General features: G+C 41.9%; 1 protein-coding gene across 2 annotated transcripts in view; it reads right to left on the bottom strand.

The window, feature by feature from the left end:
• The window catches only part of LOC124607480 (dnaJ homolog subfamily C member 28), a 128,689-nt gene that overhangs the window by 70,638 nt on the left and 32,835 nt on the right, over positions 1–25,216 (bottom strand). For both annotated transcript variants that reach the window (XM_047139838.1, XM_047139839.1), the window contains exons 3-5: positions 16,158–16,277; positions 9,061–9,263; positions 8,838–8,982 (exon numbers count right to left, since the gene is read on the bottom strand). In XM_047139838.1, coding sequence (XP_046995794.1) covers positions 8,838–8,982; positions 9,061–9,263; positions 16,158–16,277 — 468 coding nt within the window. The remainder of the gene's footprint in view (positions 1–8,837; positions 8,983–9,060; positions 9,264–16,157; positions 16,278–25,216) is intronic.

Raw genomic sequence — 25,216 nt, 5'->3', positions numbered from 1 at the left:
ATGGCAGTCGATGAAGAATCACTGCAAACATTAAAAACATGAATATGAACAAGAGATATTAGTAATCATAAAAGCCACAAAATCAACTTACTCATGTGGAGTTCATGGTATCACAGATGGCTTATTATAGGATATTTCTGTAGAAACAGTCAACCCATTATGTAATGTGACAAACAGTTCAGCAAGCAGACAATGTTTCTCAAAAGTATAAAACACAGAAAATTAATAGCATTTCTTGATGAATTGGAATTCTTGATCACAGTTAGGATTTTGTAAAAACATGACTGTTAATGGAGCTCTTCTCAGTTTGACTGAACAAATTCTTAATTTTTCAATTAAATTCTCATTGACATAAGTTAGGCTTTTGATTTTGTTATTAACTCACAGTTGCTTCTGACATCAGAATCACACCACATGATTCTTGAAGGAACTGAACTCCCAAGTATAAATCAACTTCGAAGGTCAGATTACTTTACAAATGAGTGAATGTGTTAAATATTTGATGTTAAGCATGTGTGTGTGAAAAAGTTTAGAAGAGGTTTGAAATTACATTTAAAATTTGCTGGAAACTGCTAAGTACTCTCATTCTTAAATACTGGATGAATTATAGTCTGGGAAGTCTGCATGTCCTGAGTTATGCTGCCTCAGGACGTATACACTGTTACTAACTGTAACACTTTTCTTACTGTGTTAAATCTTTATTATAATATTATACCTTCTAATGATTATATTATGAGAGTATTTTAATTTTTTTTAAATTTGGCCAATAGTTAAGCAAAATATTGAAAGTCAAACTTTTGTGCCCTGGAATCTGTTAGAAAGAAATCTGAAGCTGGAACCGAGCATTGGGATAGCCATTTAGTAATAAAAATGACATCAGAGGCACAGCAAATTGCTGGCTTCAATCAAATTTCACCAACTGAGAGCAAATGGTAGAAACCACAAGTACAGATAATGAAAGAATTACTCTGGCTAAGTGCCGTGGCTGCCAACTTCAGACATCACAGCGCCTACAGCATCGGCATCCCACTTCACGCCCAACCACCACGGGATGCCTGCATCACAGGGCATATATTCACCAGGAAAACCTACATCGTCTGTCTTGTCAACACTAATATTTACAGCAGCCACAACACGACACAACACCAGGTCTCCACCATCGGCTGCCAGGGACCACTACCCATTCACAGAGCCTGCAGAACAGCTTCATCAGAGGTCGCAGCTAGCCCAGGAACTACTTTGCTAGTGCCAGGCATGTGATCGCAAATAGTTCAAGCAGATACATCCGCCAAATGGGCTTTATAGGGCGGCGCACTGCTGGCAAAGGGCAGTTCGATGCACTGCTTGGAAGAATACAGAGCTGCCGCCATGAAAGACAAGGCCCGACGCCTCTTCTAGCTGGCCAATCTCTTGCAGATGGACTTGGTACAGTTGACGAACATATTGAACATTGTAGAATCGTTTGATTGTGATCTCTCCCTGTCAAGAGTCTGGTCTTTTTCTAGATCACCAAAGTTAAGCGCTGTTGGGCGTGGCCGGCACTTGGATGGGTGACCATCCAGCTGCCATGTGCTGTTGCCATTTTATGGGGTACACTCAGCCTCGTGATGCCAATTGAGGAGCTACTCGACCGAATAGTAGCGGCTCTGGGAGAGCGGTGTGCTGACCACACGCCCCTCCTATCCGCATCCTCATCTGAGGATGACACGTCGGTCGGATGGTCCCGATGGGCTACTTGTGGCCTGAAGACAGAGTGCTTGTTTTTTTTTTTTCCGTATATTGGTGATGATCTGCAGTCGGGATTGAGTCTGTTGTTCTTTTTGAGACTGTATTATTGTTCGTTTTGCTGAGTTCAGTAAACTGTTTTTGGACTGCATTTCTATTCTGCTACTGCAGATACTTCAGTGGCAATGAACTGGTTTCCGAGTTTCCTGCATTTGCTCGGTTGTTGTCCGCAATGGCAGATGGTATTCCAGGGATTGATGAACCCACCGCATGAGTCATAACGCTGATGAAACATATGCAACAAATGAACTATCTCATTATTCAGCATTTACAGGCGATGTCTCCCCGCCGGTTCAGGTGCCAATGCAGAGGTCCCCCTAAGCTTCCCCGCTTCTTTGGCATTGGGCCACGGTGCCTGCATTTCCCAAGTTCGACAACTCCATTGAGCCTTGGGGTAACTACATGACTCATCTGGAGCATCACTTTATTCCTCATGATGTCACTAGTGACGTTCAGCGTCACGCATTTTTCTCTCGCCTATGTGGGCCCGGAAGTTTGTCACCTTCTGCAACAGTTGCATCCCGATGCAGAACCTCATCCTCTCTCCTATGAGGCATTGACTTCTAGCCTATTGGACTACTTTGACACTCAGGTCCACATGGCGGCAGCACGTCACACGTTCTTCTGTTGTCAGAAGCTTCCCGCACAGACGTACTGGGAATGGATTGCTACGCTGCACGGTCTCTCCCGTGACTGTCGTTTTTTCTGTGGCAACACCCATTGCAAGCAGTCTTATGGTTTGGCACTCATTTATGATATGATTCTTGTCCATGCCCCAGATGATACCTTACAGGCAGATCTTCTGAAGCTGAAAGGTCCCTCTTTAGACACCTGTTTATCCGGTATCTGGGCTCATGAGCAGTCCTTTCACTCTACTTCCACGCTGCAGTCCCCAGTGCAGATCTTCACTACCCAACCCCCGCGACGCTGGTTCGCATCACCGCAGCCACTGCAGCAGCACCGGGGTCCTCTCCTGAGGCCACGCCCACCTGCGTCAATGGCGGCCACAGCAGCTGCAGCAACAACGGTTGCCCTCCTGTAGTCAATGCTTTGTCACACATCAGAGGCAAGATTGCCGCTTCCAGAGGGTGACCTGTTTGGCCTGTGGGGAGCACGGCCACAAAGCTGAGGTCTGTAAGTCGTCATTGTTGATAACCATGGACCACACTGCTCTGGGTGCCTGACTACGTGGTGGATGAGATGGACCGCTGCCACCGATTTCCTTTGTGCAATCAGTTTTTCTGCACACGATGGCAGCAACCACTCTGACTGTGCATGTGGATGGCACTCCTCTCCCTTTTCAAGTGGTTTCAGGGTCCTCTGCCATCATCATCGATAGGGATTCCTACCGTCAGTTGGGTTCACTGCTGCTTCGTCCGTTCCATACTTCCCTGAAGAGCTACAGCAATGACATCATATGACTACAGGGGTGGTTCTTGGCTCGGGTCCTGTAACTCACTCACGATGTCACTGCCTGGGTTTTGATCCTTGCTACCACCAAGCCCACCAACTTATAGGTAATGGATCGTTTTCCCTTACTGGGCCTCGAAATACATGACTCGGGCATGGCTGTTCAGTCGCTGTCAGCAGACAATCACTTGCAGCAGCTTCTGGATGACTTCTCTGACATGTTCTCTGCCGCATCTCTGAGGGTCTCCAGGTTCGAAGCCCATACTCCCTTCCCTCTGGAGTCACGAAGTTTCACCAGGCTGACTCGGTACCCTCCGTGACAAACTACACCAGGAGCTTCATCGCCTAGAGGCTGAGGGCATTCTGACCCTGGTCCCCCATAGTCATTGGGCTACACCCATCGTGTTCCTTGAGAAACTGAATGGATCTCTTCATATTTGTGGGGATTTTAAGGCCATTGTAAAAGCTCAGTCTGTTATTGCCTCCTATCCCATACCCAAGGTTGATGACATCCTGTGCAGGTGTTTGCCAAAATTGACTTGTGGGACCCATACCTCCGAGTTGTCGGAAACAATCTTGGTCAACAATACCCCTTTTGGACTCTTCCGTTACAACAACCTCCTGTTTGGGGTCACCAGTGCTCAGGCCATCTTCCAGCACTATTTGGAAACATTGACAAAAGACATTCCGGGGACGGCTAACTACCTTGATGACATCTTAGTTGCTGGCATCTCCACCCCCGACTTGGCCCAGAACCTCCGGTGCCTCTTACATGTTCTTCAGGGTGTCAGCTTATGTTAGAACAAGGAGAGATGTCTTTTTTTTTTTGTTCCTCGGGTGACACACCTCGCCATGTTTTGAGCACTAATGGCATTTGGCTGACACCCCAGTATTTCGAGGCTATTCTGCGGCTGAAGTACGTCTCCCTGCCCAAGTCAGTCCTGGGTCTACTCAATTACTACTGCCATATTATCCCACATGCTGTGGCTCTGGCGGAACCCCTTCACCGCCTCCTCCAGACGAATGTTCCCCGGACTGGTCGCCGGTTTGTGATAGGGTGTTCCGCCGTCTGAAGTCTTGCCCCTGACGCCGGCTTGCCTTGTCTCTTATGACCCCACCAAGTCTCTCACCTTGCCTGCTGATGCATCAGGCTATTTGTGGGGGCCATCTTGTCTCACATCATCGATGGAGTCGAGCACCCGGTGGCCTTCGTCTCCAAAACACTATCCCCGGCTCAGCATAACAGCTAAATTGAGAAGGAGGCCTTGGCCACCATCTTTGGGTTTAAGAAATTCCACGATTTCATCTACTGCCATCACTTCACCTTATACACCAATCACAAGCCTCTGGTCTTGTTGTTCAGCACTATGTCTGCCATCACCACAAGGACTGCTCGCTGCCTCCAGCGCTGGGCCTTGTTCCTCGTGGAATATTCCTACAACATCCATTTTTTGGTCACAGCTCTCCATGCCAATGCGGATCTTCTCTCTCATCTCCCAGTTGACGCCAACCCTGAGTTCGATGCTGACCCAGTTGCCTGTTACCACCTGGATGACGCTGCTGCCGAGTCAGTTGCTGATTTGCTGCTGGATGCCAAGCTAGTCACACATAGCATGGCAGAAGACCCGACCCTCCAGGCGCTGATGCACCATGTTCAGACTGTCATCAGCAGCCGCAGCCAGAGGTCTGGACCTATTGGCACCGCCGCCAGGACCTGTCTGTCAGAGGTGAGGTCCTCCTCATCTTGTGTGATAATTATCGTTGGCGGGTTGTGCTGTCACCCTCCCTCCACCAGCAGGCCTCGGAGCTCCTGCACGTTGGTCGTTGGGGGATTGTCCTGACGAAACAGCTTGCCCGCCAGCATATCTACTGGAGGGGGATGGATGCTGCCATCACCCACATGGTGGCCTCATGTCCCTCTTGACCATGGCACCACTCGGTGCCCCCTCGACGTCTGTCCCCATGGCCTCCCGCTCTTTCTCCTTGGTCCCATTCCCACTTGGATTACGTGGGAGTGATCCTCAGCTCCTCCTGCCTTATCCTTGTGGATGCAGGCAGTGGGTTTCCTTATGTCTCCCACATGTCCTCTACAGATATCCACCCATGCCAACCAAGCTCTTTCCCGCATCTTTGCCATTGAGGAACTTCCAGAGATGCTGGTGACTGACAATGGCCCTTAATTTACATCTGCTGAATTTACCTCCTTCTGCACCACCCTGGGCATCCAGTTGATTCATATTGCTCCCTTTCACCCTGCATCTAACGGATTAGCTGAACAGTTTTTCTGTACATTCAAAGTCCAGATGTCCAAATTGCATCCCCAGCACTTCCTGGACGATGCCCTTACCATCTTTCTTTCCTCCTACCGGTCCACTCTTCAGGATGGGTCATCCCCAGCTGAAAAACTTCACAGCCGCCCTTATCAGTCCCCCTTGTCTCTTCTGTTTCCATCTTCTCCCCGCCCAGCTTCTCCGCATTCAGCATGGCCCCATTTTTCTCTGCAGGATCCGGTCTGGGTGATGGTGTTCACCTGGAATTGTTCCTGGTGGGTCCACACTAGGGTCTCGTTGAACATCAGCTGCGCTATGGTGGCAGTCACCCTCGATGACAGCGCGGTGTGCTAGAAGCATACTAACAAACTTCACCCCTGGCTTGGTCCACAGCTGGCTTCCGGCCATCTCCAGGGCTGTTGGTATTCGGGGATGACGGTGCTCCTCTCTTCGCCCGACCGCCGCCTCCTCCATCACCACCAGTCACACCCCAGGCGGACCCTCCAGCAAAGGTCACTATGTCCATGGAAGTGGATCCTGCACCTGCGACTGGCCCCGGTCACCTGTCGCCGACGTCCCCGGGGTCTGACATCGAGATGAGCCTTCCACTCACCCCTGGGAGCCTGGGAGGGGGAGGGGGGTTGGGGGAGAGGTTTGCTGTGGCCGCCCACTTCAGACATTGTAGCACCTACTGCATTGGCATCCCACTACAAGTCCAACCACCATGGGATGCCTACACCACAGGGCATATACTCACCAGGAAAAGCTATGTCATCTGTCTTGTCAACACTAATATTTGCCAGCAGCCACAACACGACACAACACCAGGTCTCCACCATCAGCTGCTAGGGACCGCTAACTGTTCACAGAGCCTGCAGAACAGCTTCATCAGAGGTCACAACTAGCCCAGGAACTACTTTACTAATGCCAGGCATGTGATCGCAAATAGTTCCGGCAGATACATCTGCCAAACGGGCTTTATAGGGTGGTGCACTGCCAGCAAAGGGCAGTTCGATGCATTGCTTGGAAGAATACAGAGCTGCCACCTTGGCATACAAGGCCGGATGCCTCTTCTAGCTGGCCGATCTCTTGCTGATGGACTTGGTATGGTTGATAAACATCTTGACATTGTAGAATCATCTGATTGTGATCTCTTCCTGTGAATAGTCGGGTCTTTTCTATTATTATTTGTTATTGCATATCGGTGACAGTCCACAGTTGGGATCAAGTCTGTTGTTCGTTTGGAGATTGTATTATTTTTTTGTTTTGCTGAGCCCAATAAATTGTTTTTGGACTTGTGTTTTCCGCATTTCTATTCTTCTAGCGCAGATACTTCACTAAGCACTGCTAAGCAGTGATGCCCAACAAGACTCAGTACGGTACCTCTGTTTTTCTACTTTTTCAATGACCTCCCATTCATCCTTCCAAACACATCTCCAGTGTTAGCTACAGATGGCACACAGTTACTCTTCCAATTTGACTCCTTTTTATTTGAAGTACAAGATCAATGACACAACGAAAGGCTCCTGTCCAGATTTTACAAGAGTAAATTGTTGTTAAACAGCAAAGAGCAAAAAAGGAGAGGAGCAGGGAAGAAGAAAGAAGAGCAGGTGCATTGGCAGAGTGTGGCATACAGAGAGGTGGGAGGCAAGAATATGGAGCAGATGATAAGACAGAGGGGCCGGAAAATATTTGGTGGAGAGTGTCGTGACAGTACATAAGGTGATAGGAGGAAGTGATGGGACAGAGGGGGTGAAACTCTTGGGTGGAGGTAACCTACTGTCTCTGCATGGATTAATGAAGTGCGTTGGTGCACTGGCTAGCCTGTATGTGCTTTTAAGGTGGTTTTCCACACCCCCTAGTGAATTCTGGGCTGGTGGCCAAGTCCCACCTCCATTACACAATTCACAAACATGTATAAAACTTTTGTTCACATTCACATGCGTGACACTACTTCAGACAGTTGGGTGCACATGTTCTGTCCAGGAGGATCACGGGATGACGACAGGAAGGCAATATGGCCATCCCCTAAATAAACCATGAGAAATCTGACCCTAATCATGCCATTCCTGTGCCAGTGCAGGACAAAGGCCAGAATAAGAATAAGAAGAAGAAGTTTCTTTTGTCAAAAGAAATGTTTACCTGTTGGCAACAAGTGAAAAAAATACACAACCAACACATGCAAACCAAGGTAAACATTCATCCAGTGGGCCCAAAATTGAGCAGAAGTCATACTGTGATGAGAAATATGAGCAGCTAATTTTTCAACAAAATACTCCTAACCATTACAAACAAAACCTGTACTTTTAGCAGTAATGTAAAGCAAAAACTTATGAAAAACACTTTTTATTCTGTTGATAAGCAACTGTTATCAGTAACATGAGTAACAGGATACATATATTGTGTAATTTACATGCAAGTCGAAGTCTATCAGCAAACCTGCATGTAAATAACGCAAAATTATGTGTCATGTTGCTTATTTTGTTGATGACTATATTATCAATAGGTGTGACACAGGCTTACCAGGACAACTATTTCTATATGACATCAAATCTTACGCTTGATAACAGTATATAAACTAAAATTACACAGGCCAATGAAAACAGTTACAGCCAAAAGCGGAAAGTGTTACCATTTAAAGAATTTAATGAGTCTTTATTCCTGAGCCCCACATGTGAATGGAATGGGAATAAACCCTAATATGTTATGCTATGGGAAGTAATCTTGGCCATGCTCTTCACAGCAGTTTGCACAGAATGACTATTCTTTTTCTTATACTTGTAAACTCGTCAACTTTTGTTCTAAAAATGGTTGACGGTTTTGGGTAGCAAACTGTCAGAAATATTTGCATTCATTAACATCAAATGGAATAGCACACTTAACATAATGTACTCATATTTGTTACAATAAAGTGTTGTCCTCAAGTTTGACAAAGACAACTTGTCAAACAGCTATCTGCATCAATACAACTTCACAATACATTTTACTGTTTTATGAAGTTTGCTGTCATCAAACAATTGTTTAAGTAATTCACAGAATCTAAATACAACTAGCTATCTAATTAAAAACTAAACAAATGGGATTGAACGTAATCAGGATAAATGGGGAATTGTACTCCCAATACATGTCTTGACAGGAAATATGAAGAATGTTCAGCATACAGGTACAGTGAGGAATTTCTATGATTACAGGAAATTTATCAATAACTCCTTGTATCAACAACCTTACCATTCCTTTTAGCTGCAGTATATTCATTTCTGAAGATGGAAAGTTTCATCTTATGCAAGGGTCATTAGCCAAGTATTTCTTAAAATTCTAAAAACAATTTCTCAACCTACAATACATAAACTACATGTAACATCCACCATTTACCTGATTCATTTTGTGTGTAACGAAATCAACATAGGGGTTTGTGTTCTGATGAGGCAGAGGCTTCCCAGATCCTGAAAGATTATCAAAATCTCCCCTGGCAATTGACTCTTGAATTAAATCTTCAACAAGGCGTTCCATCTCTGAGCTGTAATATACCAGTAGATGTTAAGAAGCTGCTACTTATAATCAAACAGAAGTATGAAAGTGAAAATGTTTTACATACCGTACTTTAATTTTCTTTGCTGCTTGTTTATCTTTTGTTACCAGTGTTGACTCATTAATTGTCAGTTTGGAAATTCGGTGGTTATAGACATTTTCAATAGCAGTCATGGCTCTGTACTTCTGGTACTGTTTCTGTCTTTGCTGAGGAGTTCCAGAACCAATGCCATAATAGCTCAGGTACTGTCTATGTTGTGGGGCAGTGTGCTAAAATGTTAACACTCTCTAGTTAGTTGATATTTCAACACTGAAAGGCATTTCATGAAAATTATTTTTACCAGCAATGTAATTTACAAGGTGTTTGAACAATAAAACAAAATGATCAATTTAACATTCATCACACTGACAAAATTTGAAGCGAACTAAGTCACAGGAACATATGTCCTCTGTGTTACAATTAATAACACTTTCATAAAGAAACCAATCAACTCTGTCAAATAAAATGTTCTCAAGTTCCCAGCTGTGTCAAGTGGTTGAAAAGTCATGAGCTTCTGACCAAGAATTCCTTGACATTCTCAACTACATCTGCTTGAGAATTGCCAGGATATTTTATTCAATGTTATCACTGCGGGACTCTGCATTCTTAAATCAATGTTGTTATTCACACAGTGTGAGAAAAATGAATCTATAATTTTTATATTTCATCTGTGGAACTTCAAGATCTCAGAATTAACTCCTGATATCCTACCCCCACAATATGTCCTGGAGATGCATAAGGTTTTCTTTTTTCTTTTTCTTTTTTTTATACAAATTATGAATTATCTCGCAGAATAACTTGCAAACTGGGTGAAAAAAGGCTGTGAGTGAAATAATTATCTTTCGACATAGAATTTCTGAATAACTAATTTTGTTTCAAAGTACTAAAAGGCTGAGAGATTTGTACACTCTTGTGTGATTATCGTTCCGTGCATGGAACTGCATGGTACCAATACGTCCCAAAAAGCTGTACGCAAAAACGAGATTTTTTTGGTGGTTATATCTCAGCCTCTATTGATCACAGAGATAAGGGGTCAAGTGTTCTGGAGAGACTTTGGCCTAGCAACAATTTGAATACCCATCAGAAGAGTGGGCATTCCATAGCTGTCTTACAGTACAGGGCCAAAATTTAAACATTATGCACTTCCTCCACCCCAGGCAAACTGAGCAATTCAGATGGTTATTTTGCATTAGTTGTGGTCTAGGTTGGGTCATAGATGCCTTATAAAAACATCATTTGTTCATGGATAGTTTCTGAGGAACCCCCAAAAAAAACCAAGAATTTTAGGTACCGAAAGTACCAATTGCGAGGATGGCAACTTCAGTAATTTCTATTCATGGCAAATTGTGGAAATTTTCACTATATTTTGTTATGATGATGTTCTAAGAGAACTTTGAAATTTTTTTTGATATCACAATCCATTACTGAGATCCTGTGGTTTAAAGTTATTGTACTTATGCACATAATATCCAGTCTGAGGTGTAAATGTAGTTTCAACTGATATAGTGAACACATGGTAAGGGTTTTGGGGTCATTGCAAGGGTTCTGAGGTCACCAAACCCTGTTTTTAGTTGCCACCTTTACACCAATAAAACACTATGACATGCTCTATCTGTATAATGGGCAGTTCATACCTAAACAGGCTGTCTTGACCTGGAAATTATTCGATGGTGCCACCTGGCAACGTAAGCACCTTCCAAAGAATTGTTTTGTCATATGGAATTCTCTGTACTTGCAAATCAAACACCACATTTTCTGGTATACTGTAGGTGTAGCCTAAATATGTTGTTCATTTTTACATACAATAGTGTAAAATGAACTTGTGTTGTATGGGAAGCATTTTTGTGTTAACTTTATATTATGTGTACTTATTTGTTGTTTATGTGTCTCAAAGTATGTAAATGTGTTGAAGTATATACATAAACTGTAGAAACTTTCCTGACCTACAAAATTCATTTTATATAAGCAAGACACACTTCCATAACAGGGAAAAGTAGGGAATCAGCTGTAAAATGCTCCTGTCGAAGCACAAAAAAGGCAAACATGCTCCTCTTTGAAAGACTCCAACAGAAAAGTGGGAACCAGCTGCCTCAATCCTCGTGCTACCTTCCTTGCTAAAAATTTTGATATGTAAACATATTCACACTTTTTTGTGCTGAAAGAGAGTAGCTGAAAGACAGTGATGGTGGAGGAGAGAAGACATAGATCCAGTGGGGAGGGGGGTAGGGGGTGGGGGGGAGGGAGATGGTGAAAGCAGGAAAGTGGCATAAAAGAGAAATTGAGATGAATGAAGATAATAGCAGTGGGAGCCAAACAGAGAGGAGACAATGACAGCTACTGAGTGAAAGTGGTAGTAAAAGAGAAAGAGAGATGGAGGGAGATAATAGCAGGAAGAGTAAAAGAGAGAAGAGACAGTGGAAATGAAACAGAGAGATGTGTGGAGACCATACATTGTCTTGGAGCGTCTGCAACCTAAGGCTATGAGTAATAGAAGCAACTGGCAGTGTGCGACAGCTTCACGCAACAAAACAAAACCGCAGGTATAACTACAGAAGTGTCCTCAATTGGTGATGTCCATGACACTCTTAGTCTTCCCCTATAAATGGCGACGTTTTAATACAAACATGTTTGAATGTTGTAGCTGAAGCATGCATGACAGGGACAATGACAGCTATGAGTCCTCTGGGCAAAGTGCTGGAGCAGATGTTCTGGCTGCTATGAAATACTTATCATCTGTTTTTAAGGAAACTATTTGACGAAAAAGTTGATCCTTCTGCATCTTACAGCTTGACAACTTCACTCAATAAAGAACTGAATTTCTTTCATCCTAGTTACTGTGCTGCATGAAACCAAGTAAATGACTGGACGAAATTTTTAAGAGTTTGCAGAGGTAAAAATGCACTGCACAGACTTTGCATATAGTTGGTTTTAGGTCACACTTTATTGCATATGAAATGTAACCAACATATGTAAATTGTACTTGAAGTTGAAATCAGAACAATATCTCTCTTAGTTCTAGAGATTTTGAATTTTATACCTGGAGAACGAGTCATATGCTGTGTGTCTGATTACATCCCTGCGCATCAGGAGTCATATGGTAGTAAAAATCCTCATACTTCATAAACGGTTTATACTTCATAAATGGTTTGAGATATCAAAATGCTCTTTTTTTAATATGATAGCATGCAAAAAGGATGTAGTTTATTGTATAATTAACACTCAAAACATTTTGGTCAAATGTTTGGGTGGAGAAAAAACAAGATTCTCTTTAAATTACACAATGAGTTTTTGTCTGAATTTTCATACCCAAACTAAGAGCGAGAAATGAACAAATGGGGTATCAAAGTGACTAGTGTGAAATCTAGTCTCACAGACAAATATTTAATTCCTTGAAAGTAATCAGTATAATTAAGAAAAATTTAGTGAGTCAAGGGAAAACTGACCTATTTCATGAACAGCTAGCTGTGTAAATGAAGTGTCAAAAAGCTTCTCTCTTCAAAGCCGAGCTAATCTGCACGTAAAAAGATATTGGTGTGATATTCAACTGTCAAAAAGGCTTCCTTTGAATCAAGTATTAAATTTCAGAAATTTTGAGAACAAAGGTGCTGGGAAGACAAATGAAGTGTCAATAATATCATGTTTCTGAACAAAATTTGGAAATAAAAGACAAAATGAAGAAGAAATTGGTCAAACGTTTTGTGAAATGATTTATCTAAAAGAAATGGAATAGTTTAGAGAAACATTTGACGTGCCTTTGAACGATGCTCAAAATTATACACAGCAAATTAGGTGTCTTAAGTCTATTTTATTTCTTGCTTTTAGACAAACCATTTCACAAAACATTTGACCCGTAATGTAACTGGATTACAAAAAAATATACTCACCAAGTGGCCATATAAACGTTTTGGAATTTGCAAGCTTTCAGAGCCAGTGGTTACTTCTTTTGCCAGAAGGCTTGAGGAGAAAGAAGAGTGATGATGGAGAAGGGCTGGTGAGGTTGCGGAAAAGGGGAGGGTTTGGAAAAGTCGCCCAGGAATTTAATGTGTATGACATACTGGGATAGATATGTATACTTAACAATATTACTTTGAGATGCGGTGTATGGACTATAGATACAACTTAGTACACGGAACAGATAATAGGATTGTAGAAGAGTTGGTTAAAATGTCAGAAGTAACTGAGTCCAAACCCGGGACCTACAATGATTCAGATTACCAGCCAAGGGTGCTACTGCTGAGATCACTCATTTTCCCCTACTTAAGTTACATAGTCATACTTCCACACTTACTGGCTGCTGAAAGTTCATGGTCATGTAAGGAACACGCAATCTTTAATTTACTGATGACAGCCGAATGTATCTCTGCTCATCCACATATATTTGTCTGGTGATATTTGTAGTTAATACAAATTATGAAGGTCTCCATGAAGATTCTGCCCTTTGTAAATTTAATGAACAGCACTTCTTTAACACATTATTTTCTTACGCAAAGCTGAATTTGTTGCCTTACTCTTGAGCTACAATATTCTATGGTCTATGTGCGCTCTTTTATATATAGAAACAGCTGGTTGGCTCTACAAGCCATCTTGCAGTTGGAGTTACTCGCTCGAACGTAGGATATCAGGGCATGTTGCCCAACGCTGCTGCTTGTAGCTGGAATGTTGTGAATCTACAGAGAGAGAGAGAGAGAGAGAGAGAGAGAGAGAGAGAGAGAGAGATGTACACAATGATTGTGGATAGTGCTATCAGTTTGCAAACCTGTTCTTGTAGTGTTCGGTGTGAAGATTAGTTTTATACAGCTCTCCATGCTACTCTATCCTGTGTATGCCTCATCATTTATTTGAGCCTGTTTACTATATGCATCTCTTGTCTTCCTCTACAATTCTTATCCCCAACCCTTCCCTTCAGTACTAAATTGGTGAGCTCTTGGTATCAGCCGATCCTATCTTTTAGTCATGTTGTGCCACAAACTTCTTTTCTCCCCAGTTCTACTCAGTACATCCTCATTAGTGACATGATCTACCCACCTAATCCTCTAGATCTACATCTGCATCTACATCTACCCCTATACTCTGTAAGCCACCATATGGTGCATGCCGAAGAGCACCTTGTACTATCACCTGTCATTTCCCTACCTGTCCCACTCACAAACAGAGCAGGAATAAAACATGTTTATGTGTCTCAGTACAATCCCTAATTTCTCGTATCTTATTTTTGTGGTCCTTATGTGAAAAATAGGTTAGCAGTAGTAACATCCTTCTACAGTCAGCTTCAAATACTGGTTCTCGAATTTTCTCAATATGCTGCTAGAAAGCCTCTCGGGCATGTTGCTTGAAAGTATCTCGGGTATGCATCAATCGATGCAGCTGCATGCCCGAGAGACTTTTTTCAACAGTGTCCCACAAAAAGAACATCGGATTTCTACCAAGGTTTCCCATTTGAGTTCACACAGAACACTGTATCCGAACATTATGGGATTGTTTTTCCAACACATCTGCATTAATTAACACATTTCTACATTTAGAGGAAGCTGCCATTCATCATATCTACTAGAAATTTTGCCTAAGTCACTTTGCATCCTCCTACAGTCATCTGATGATGGCACTTCCCCATACACCACTGAATCTTCAGCATTCTTCTGTAGCACCACATTTCAATAGCTTCTATTCTATTCTTGTCTGAACCGCTTGTCATCCATGATTCATAAGACCATAAGAATAATAACTAAAAGTAGTGTTTACTGTTTTTGTTATTGTTGCCACTGCTACGATGGTTATGACAATGATGATTATGCTGCTGTTGTCTTTGGGTCTTCAGTCTAAAGACTGTTACTCAATCTGTGCATCTAATCTTCAGCATCATTTTGCAGCACCATGTTTCAAAAGCTTCTACTCTCTTCTCATCTGAATTGCTTATTATCCACATTCCACTCCTGTACAAGGCTACACTTCAGACAAAACCTTCAAAAAAACACTTCTTAACGCTTAAATTTATATTCAGTGTTAATCAATTTCTCTTCTTCGGGGATACTTTTCTTGCTATTGCCTCTCTACTTTGGCCATCATCAGTTGTTTTACCAACCAAATAGCAAAACCAATCTACTACTTTTAGTGTCTCATTTTCTAATGTAATTCCTCAGCATTTCCAGATTTAATGCAACTACATTTCATTACCCTTGTTTTGCTTTAGCTGATATTTACCTTATATCCTCCTTTCAAGATATTGCACATTCCTGCCAACTGCTCTTCCAAGTCCTTCGCTGTCTGTAACAGAATTACAAGTCACTGGCAAACCTCAAGGTTTTTATTTCTTCTCCCTCAAATTAAATTCTTTCTTTAAATTTTTCTTTGGCTCGCTTTACTGCTTGCTCAATATTCACACTGAATAAAATTTCGGATAGTTTAGAACCTGTCTCATTTCCTTCTCAACCTCTGCTTCCATTTTGTGCCCTTCAACTCTTATAAATGCCTCCAAATAATTTGTGCCAGTATTCTAGTTCAATAACATTCACACCTGTCAGAACCCACTTTTTTGGAATTCGAATTGTTACATTTTTCTTGAAGTACATGGGTATTTTGCCTGTCTCACACATATTGCACACCATATGGAATATATCTGTCATGGTTGGTTATCCCAAAGATGTTAGTAGTTCTGAGGGAATGTCATCTATTCCCACGACCTTGTTCCAACTTCGGTCCTTCAGTGCTCTGTCAAATTCTTCTCACAGTATCGTATCTCCCATCTCATCTTCATCACGTCCTCTTCCTTTTTACTACTGTAGTAGAATGAAATGTTCCTGAAGACTGGAAGTGACACTATAGGAAAGATCAAGATCAGTGATCCTGTAAGTAATTTCTCTCACACAGATGAAAGAAGTTTGGTCAAAGATACTAACAGAATTAACATTAGCAACGTAGAAAAGTATAACAACTGATGATGAAATGTAGAAGTGAGTAAGAGGGAGACTACAAGGTATACTGAACACTTTTTAAACTAGTACACAAAGCAAAGATAATATCAGAAAAGAACAAGATCAGACAGTAGGATAAAAGTTTTGACATTTAGGTTTTCTTAGTGCATATTAATGATGGCTATTTATAACATAAAACATTATAGATAGACTTACTCTTATGTCAAATTCTTGTTTGTTTTCTTCATAATACAAGCCATATTCACCAGCTCCTTTTTCAGAGTTCCAACGGTCTGCTGCAAATTTATTTTGTAACTCTCTGTAAGCCCTTTCTATCTGCAAGGTAACAAAAAACAAGGACATTATTGGCTCTATTTTGTCTAATAATGATTATTGGAGAACCATGCTGTTATGTGATCTAGAATGTTTCTAATATATAGTACCAATGAGTCATGATTTGGTTTGGTTCACTTTACACATTCATTACACAAATTGCATGCTTTTATCAAAACATAAGGTATGTTGATTTACAGGTGAGTTGCTCTAGTATAAACATAAATTAGCAGTTTGAAAAGTGCAACAATGATGGCTGCACTACTAATGTTAGAATGAAACACACATGAACTGACAGCCTGGAACATTTGTTTTCAATGTCTTCCTCCAATAAATAACACTCACGTTGTTCATGGTGCTTTCACACTCACCCACAATGGTCTTCATTATTATTCACACTGCCCAACAAATGTTTATAACAGTGGAGTCCACTGTGAGTGAGCCCGAAAACATAAAAAATAATGTGAATGTAATTTTTTGCTGAAATACAGTGAAAATAAATATTCCAGGTATTCATTTAAGTAAGTCTCATTCTAACATGAGTTTGCAACACAATCATTACATCACACATCTTACACTGTTAGTTCCTGTTTATCCTTGTATTTTGATAAAAGTTTAATTACTTTCTGGACCTACAGAATTCTTATATCACTGAATCAAGCAATGGAAACTCCAGGTTGACATATCAACAATATTAGGAAAAGGACTGATTGCTACTCACTGTAAAGGTGACAGATTGAGTTGCAAGCAGCCACTGTCACGTTAACAGTTGTGCCTGTCTGCAACTAAATGTGTCATCTTTACAGTGACAAGCAATCTATCCTTTTCCTTATATCACTGAATCATGTATAAACAAACACACACACACACACACACACACGCAAAACCTTTGCTTTTTGTTATCAGTTTTGCATACAATTAACTTCAGAAATTTTTATGTACATAACACTTTTCAAAGTTTTTTTGTTGTTGTGCCTATTTGCGACTCAGCATTTCCGATATATGGTGAGTAGCAACTTTCCTTCTCATAATATTGATACTTTTCAATAAATTACGAGACAGAACTGCTGACCAGTGCTTATCTTCAGGGGGGCAACATGTGTAGCACTGCTGACAAGATACATAAAACATAAAGCGATACATTTCCTAAAGTTTGAAACTAATAGTTCCTCCCATGGAGAGAAGAGAGGGATGGATAAGAAAAGTTAAAAATATGGGGCAGGTCACTCATACTTGATACATTTCTTCCCTTTATAATGATGAAAACAACCAATTTCCAACAAAATAAGGTAGTTGAATAGATGAAAAAAATCTACTCACCACGTGACGACAGAACAAACACATAAAAGATTATAATTAGGCAAGCTTTCACAGCCAGTGGCTTCTTCTTCAGGCCGAAGGGTTGAAGGAGAAGAAAGAGGGGTGATGGTAAAGGACTGGAAAGCTCTAGGAAAAGGGGTAGATTTAAGAAAGTCACCAAGAACTGCTGGTCAGGGGAGACTTACCAGCCAGGATGAGAAGGAAAGACTGATTATTGGGGACTCCACCAGACGAGATTTGCAAACCTGAGAGCTTAAAGGTGGAAGACTGAGATTTCTGCCTAAACATCATGCATGAGACAATAAGAGTGGACAGCTAAGTATGAGGGTTGTACCAAAAGTAAGGCTCCCAATGAGCTACAGCCTCGAGGGAAGGTGTTAGGCTAAATCTGACAACAGTTCCGTGCACAGTGGTTCCCCTACTCTTGAGGCTGGATGTTCGCAATTCGCTACGTCACTGAGGGAAGTATTGATTGCTGCTCCCGCCAAGTGCGAGTTTTGAGCAGTAATTCGATTTCTCCATGCAAGGACATTATCGCCCGTGAAGATTCACTGGCAACTGACTGAGGTTTATGGTGAAGAGTACATGTCTGTTCAGCATGTCTGCAAATGGTGCAGGGCTTTTGCTGATGGTCGCACGGAAGTTCATGATGAAGAACGAAGTGGAAGACAACAGGTTTTGGATACAATTGTCCAGAAGATCAACAGTGAGCTGCTCAAAGATCGGAGGGTCACCGTCCGTGAACTTGCTGAACACATTCCTGAAGCTTCCCACGGCACAACTGAAAGAACTTTAGCAGGAATGTTGGGTTATTGCCAGGTATGTGCTCGCTGGGTGCCCCGGATGCTGACTGATGGCACAAGGTGCAACGCCTTGACTATGCTCGCAAGTTTCTTCAACATGAGGGGGGAGGCAACAAGGAGAAGCTGTTGAACTCTATCATCACGGGAGATGAAATGTGGGTGTTTCATTACACCCCCGAAACAAAACAATGATCTCGTCAGTGGCCTCATTCGGTTCACCGCCACCAAAGAAATTCAAACAAACGCAGTCAGCAGGAAAGGTTATGGCGACTGTGTTTTTGGATTGGAAGGGGGCATTCCTCATCAATTTCATGCAACCTGGGATGACAATAAACTCAAACAGATATTGTGAAACATTGACCAAACTCTGGCAAGCAATCCAGAATCGCTGAAGTGAAGGAGGGAGTAGTGCTTCTTCATGACAACACTTGGCCCCACGTCGCTCGTCAAACACAGGAGCGTTTGAAGAAATCTGGGTGGACTATTATGCCCCATCTCCCGTACAGCCCAGACTTAGCCCCCAGCAATTATCACCTCTTCCCCAAGCTAAAAGAACACTTAGATAGCAAACTCTTAAAGAGTGACGATGAAGTCCAAGCAGAGGTCACACACTTCCTCAATGGCTTGGCAGGAGACTTCTTTGACTTACAAATACGAAAGCTGGAGCATTGTCTTCAAAAGCGCGTCAAAAAAAATGGAGATTCTGTTGAAAAATAGACAAAGGTGTAAGCTTTTCAATGATGTATAAATTAATAACAATAAACAATGTTTTCTATTTGTAAAAAAAATGGGAACCTTACTTTTGGTACAACTCTCATACATTGTATGTGACAGAGGAGGGAGCCTTGACATTCAAAGCAAACATATTTGTTCAGACGCAGACTCCTTACAGCAATACACCACAATTCTCACCTCAGTCCTCACTGTACATAATCACCCCACCAGCCTCGTTCAAAAGCAGATTTCCTGGGCCATCACATCCAATCCTGGTACTGCTGATCCCTCCAAAAAACAACTTCCGAGCACACCATTGGTCACTCAGTATTATCCAGGTCTGTAATATATTAATCAATTAGTTTGACAAGGCCATGACTTCCTAAAATCATGCCCTGAAATGAGATCCATTCTGTCTGAGATTTTGCCCACCACACCTACAATAGCTTTTTGTCACCTCCCAATCTCCGTAATATTTTTGTCAGCCCCTATGCTCCTTCTGCACCCATCTCCCTACCGTATGGCTCCTACCCTGTGACTGTCCCCACCACCCTATGCAACCTCCCACCACCAACTATACCAGCCCTGTAACTGGCAAAACATATATCAAAGGGAGAGCCACCTGTGAAATGACACCTGTCATATACCAACTGTTATGTAAACAATGTCTGGCCTTCTACATTGACATGACTACAACCAAATTATGAGCTAGGATGAATGGAGATAGGCAGAGGGTGTATACTGGCAACACACAGTATCCTGTTGCATAGCGTGTTTTACAATATGAAAATTGTGACTATGGTGCCTGTTTCACCACATGTGCCATCTGGATTCTTCCCCCAGACACAAGTTTCTCAGAACTCCGCAGATGGGAACTAGCGTTACAACATGTCCTTGGTTCTCATCATCCACACGGCCCTAATTTACGTTAATTTCTTCTGCCTTAGCAGTTCCTTTCTTCACTCTGTTTAAGTTTTCTACATCTTTCATTTTCTTACCTGTCTATTTTTCGACACCCCCCCCCCTCCCCCCTCTGTTACATACAATGCACTTAGATTTTCATTCTTATTAACTCATGCATGATGCTTAAGCAGTAATCTCTGCCTTGCACATAACCCCGTCTTCCACCTTTAAGCTCTCAGGGTTTCAAATCTTGTCCGGTGCAGTCCCCAATATTCAGTCTTTCCTCCCTTCACTTGGGGTTCTGGGTACTTTCCTGAAATATACCCCTTTCCCTAGAACTCTCCAGTCCTTTTCCTTCACCTCTCTTCCTTCCCCTTCAACTCAACTGTCTGAAGAAGAAGCCACGGGCTCTGAAAGCTTGCCTAATTACAATCTTTTATGTGTATGCCCTGCTGCCACTTGGTGAGTAGATTTTTTTATCTATCCAATTACCTTATTTCTTCTCGTTAGTTGGATGGGCCCCCCATGAACCATGGACCTTGCCGTTGGTGGGGAGGCTTGCGTGCCTCAGCGATACAGATGGCCGTACCGTAGGTGCAACCACAACGGAGGGGTATCTGTTGAGAGGCCAGACAAACATGTGGTTCCTGAAGAGGGGCAGCAGCCTTTTCAGTAGTTGCAGGGGCAACAGTCTGGATGATTGACTGATCTGGCCTTGTAACATTAACCAAAACGGCCTTGCTGTGCTGGTACTGCGAACGGCTGAAAGCAAGGGGAAACTACAGCCGTAATTTTTCCCGAGGACATGCAGCTTTACTGTATGATTAAATGATGATGGCGTCCTCTTGGGTAAAATATTCCGGAGGTAAAATAGTCCCCCATTCGGATCTCCGGGCGGGGACTACTCAGGAGGACGTCGTTATCAGGAGAAAGAAAACTGGCATTCTACGGATCGGAGCGTGGAATGTCAGATCCCTTAATCGGGCAGGTAGGTTAGAAAATTTAAAAAGGGAAATGGATAGGTTAAAGTTAGATATAGTGGGAATTAGTGAAGTTCGGTGGCAGGAGGAACAAGACTTTTGGTCAGGTGATTACAGGGTTATAAATACAAAATCAAATAGGGGTAATGCAGGAGTAGGTTTAATAATGAATAAAAAAATAGAAATGCGGGTTAGCTACTACAAACAGCATAGTGAACGCATTATTGTGGCCAAGATAGACACAAAGCCCATGCCTACTACAGTAGTACAAGTTTATATGCCAACTAGCTATGCAGATGATGAAGAAATTAATGAAATGTATGACGAGATAAAAGAAATTATTCAGGTAGTGAAGGGAGACGAAAATTTAATAGTCATGGGTGACTGGAATTCGTCAGTAGGAAAAGGGAGAGAAGGAAACATAGTAGGTGAATATGGATTGGGGGGAAGAAATGAAAGAGGAAGCCGCCTTGTAGAATTTTGCACAGAGCATAACTTAATCATAGCTAACACTTGGTTCAAGAATCATGAAAGAAGGTTGCATACCTGGAAGAATCCTGGAGATACTAAAAGGTATCAGATAGATTACATAATGGTAAGACAGAGATTTAGGAACCAAGTTTTAAATTGTAAGACATTTCCAGGGGCAGATGTGGATTCTGACCACAATCTATTGGTTATGAACTGCAGATTGAAACTGAAGAAACTGCAAAAAGGCGGGAATTTAAGGAGATGGGACCTGGATAAACTGAAAGAACCAGAGGTTGTAGAGAGTTTCAGGGAGAGCATAAGGGAACAATTGACAGGAATGGGGGAAAGAAATACAGTAGAAGAAGAATGGGTAGCTCTGAGGGATGAAGTAGTGAAGGCAGCAGAGGATCAAGTAGGTAAAAAGACGAGGGCTAATAGAAATCCTTGGGTAACAGAAGAAATATTGAATTTAATTGATGAAAGGAGAAAATATAAAAATGCAGTAAATGAAGCAGGCAAAAAGGAATACAAACGTCTCAAATATGAGATCGACAGGAAGTGCAAAATGGCTAAGCAGGGATGGCTAGAGTACAAATGTAAGGATGTAGAGTCTTGTCTCACTAGGGATAAGATAGATACAGCCTACAGGAAAATTGAAGAGACCTTTGGAGAGAAGAGAACCACTTGTATGAATATCAAGAGCTCAGATGGCAACCCAGTTCTAAGCAAAGAAGGGAAGGCAGAAAGGTGGAAGGAGTATATAGAGGGTTTATACAAGGGCGATGTACTTGAGGACAATATTATGGAAATGGAAGAGGATGTAGATGAAGATGAAATGGGAGATAAGATACTGCGTGAAGAGTTTGACAGAGCACTGAAAGACCTGAGTCGAAACAAGGCCCCGGGAGTAGACAACATTCCATTAGAACTACTGATGGCCTTGGGAGAGCCAGTCATGACAAAACTCTACCATCTGGTGAGCAAGATGTATGAGACAGGCGAAATACCCACAGACTTCAAGAAGAATATAATAATTCCAATCTCAAAGAAAGCAGGTGTTGACAGATGTGAAAATTACCGAACTATCAGTTTAATAAGACACAGCTGCAAAATACTAACGCGAATTCTTTACAGACGAATGGAAAAGCTGGTAGAAGTGGACCTCGGGGAGGATCAGTTTGGATTCCTCAGAAATGTTGGAACACGTGAGGCAATACTAACCTTAAGACTTATCTTAGAAGAAAGATTAAGAAAAGGCAAACCTACGTTTCTAGCATTTGTAGACTTAGAGAAAGCTTTTGACAACGTTAACTGGAATACTCTCTTTCAAATTCTGAAGGTGGTAGGGGTAAAATACACGGAGCGAAAGGCTATTTACAATTTGTACAGAAACCAGATGGCAGTTATAAGAGTCGAGGGGCATGAAAGGGAAGCAGTGGTTGGGAAAGGAGTGAGACAGGGTTGTAGCCTCTCCCCGATGTTATTCAATCTGTATATTGAGCAAGCAGTAAAGGAAACAAAAGAAAAATTCGGAGTAGGTATTAAAATTCATGGAGAAGAAGTAAAAACTTTGAGGTTCGCCGATGACATTGTAATTCTGTCAGAGACAGCAAAGGACTTAGAAGAGCAGTTGAACGGAATGGACAGTGTCTTGAAAGGAGGATATAAGATGAACATCAACAAAAGCAAAACGAGGATAATGGAATGTAGTCAAATTAAATCGGGTGATGCTGAGGGGATTAGATTAGGAAATGAGACACTTAAAGTAGTAAAGGAGTTTTGCTATTTAGGGAGTAAAATAACTGATGATGGTCGAAGTAGAGAGGATATAAAATGTAGACTGGCAATGGCAAGGAAATCGTTTCTGAAGAAGAGAAATTTGTTAACATCGAGTATAGATTTAAGTGTCAGGAAGTCATTTCTGAAAGTATTTGTATGGAGTGTAGCCATGTATGGAAGTGAAACATGGACGATAACTAGTTTGGACAAGAAGAGAATAGAAGCTTTCGAAATGTGGTGCTACAGAAGAATGCTGAAGATAAGGTGGGTAGATCACGTAACTAATGAGGAGGTATTGAATAGGATTGGGGAGAAGAGAAGTTTGTGGCACAACTTGACTAGAAGAAGGGATCGGTTGGTAGGACATGTTTTGAGGCATCAAGGGATCACAAATTTAGCATTGGAGGGCAGCGTGGAGGGTAAAAATCGTAGAGGGAGACCAAGAGATCAATACACTAAGCAGATTCAGAAGGATGTAGGTTGCAGTAGGTACTGGGAGATGAAGAAGCTTGCACAGGATAGAGTAGCATGGAGAGCTGCATCAAACCAGTCTCAGGACTGAAGACCACAACAACAACAACAGTTGGATGGGTTTTGGGTTCTGCTAAATAGATCAGGAGTCCACTACACACAGAAGGCAGATACATAGGTAGCAGGGGCTGTGGACTGAGTGGTTTTTTAGGTTAGAGGGTCTCAGGGAAACACATAATAGGCTTCAGCGTCAAAGGGTGTGGGTCAAATGCAGGACGAACATAGATCTAGGTACCATCGGTATAACAGATGTAAATTGTCGAAGGCATGTTGGGAAAGCACCAGAGCTCCAGGTGCTAAGAGAAAGCACTAATGCTCAAATTGTTATAGGCCTTGACAAATGGCTAAAGCCGGAGATAAGTTCACCCAAAATTTTTGCGAAGGACCTAATAGCATTCTGAAAGAATAGGCTAAACGCAGTTCACAGTGATATGGTTTTTGCTGTTAGAAGTAGTTTATCTGGAGCGAAATTGAAGTAGATAGTTCCTGTGAGTTAGTATGGCTACAGGTCATTCTTGCCAACTGGAATAAAATAATAATTGAATTCTTCTACTGACCTCCCAGCTCAGATGATACAGTTGCTGAAAGGTTCAACAAAAACTTGAGTCTAATTTCAAACACATATTCGACTCATACAATTATAGTTGGTGGTGACTTTGATTTACCCTCAATATGCTGGAGAAAATACATGTTTAAATCTGGAGGTACACATAAAACATCATCCAAAATTGTGCTAAACGCGTTCTCTGAAAATTATTTTGAGCAGTTAGTTCATGAGCCCACTTGAACAGTAAATGGTTGTGGAAACACACTTGAATTCTTAGCAACAAATAATCCTGAACTAAGAATGAGTATCATTATGGATACAGGCATAAGTGAACATAGGGTTGTTGTAGTGATACTGAATATTGTAACTCCCAAATCATCCAAAAATAAATAGAAGATATGCCTACTCAAAAAAGCAGATAAAAATTCACATGACATCTTCCTGCGAGGCAATCTCCACTCATTCTAAATTAACAACACAGGGGTAAGTGTAGACCAGATGTGGCTTGAATCCAAAAAAAATAGTATCAACACCAACTGAGAGGTTTATACCAAATACATCAACAAACAATGGAGCTGATCCCCCTTGGGGTCAAAACACTGTTTCAGAAGCAACAAAAAGGCATGCCAAACTTAAACGAACACAAAATCTCGAAGACTGGTGAGCTTTTAGAGAAGTTAAAAATTTAGCATTGACTTCTATGCAAAATGCTTATAATAGTTTCCACAATGAAACTTTGTATCAGAACCTGGCAGAAAATCCAAAGGGAGTCTGGTCATATGTAAATTATGCTAGTGGCAAGACACAATCAATGCCTTCTTTACACGGCAGCAATGGAAATACTATCGATGACAGTGCTGCTAAAGCAGAGTTACTAAGCACAGCCTTCCGAAA

Source organism: Schistocerca americana, chromosome 3 (assembly GCF_021461395.2).
Source record: "Schistocerca americana isolate TAMUIC-IGC-003095 chromosome 3, iqSchAmer2.1, whole genome shotgun sequence".
NCBI lineage: Eukaryota > Metazoa > Arthropoda > Insecta > Orthoptera > Acrididae > Schistocerca > Schistocerca americana.
Note: the sequence above shows the minus strand (reverse complement) of the source record. Positions and strands in the feature narration are given on the sequence as shown.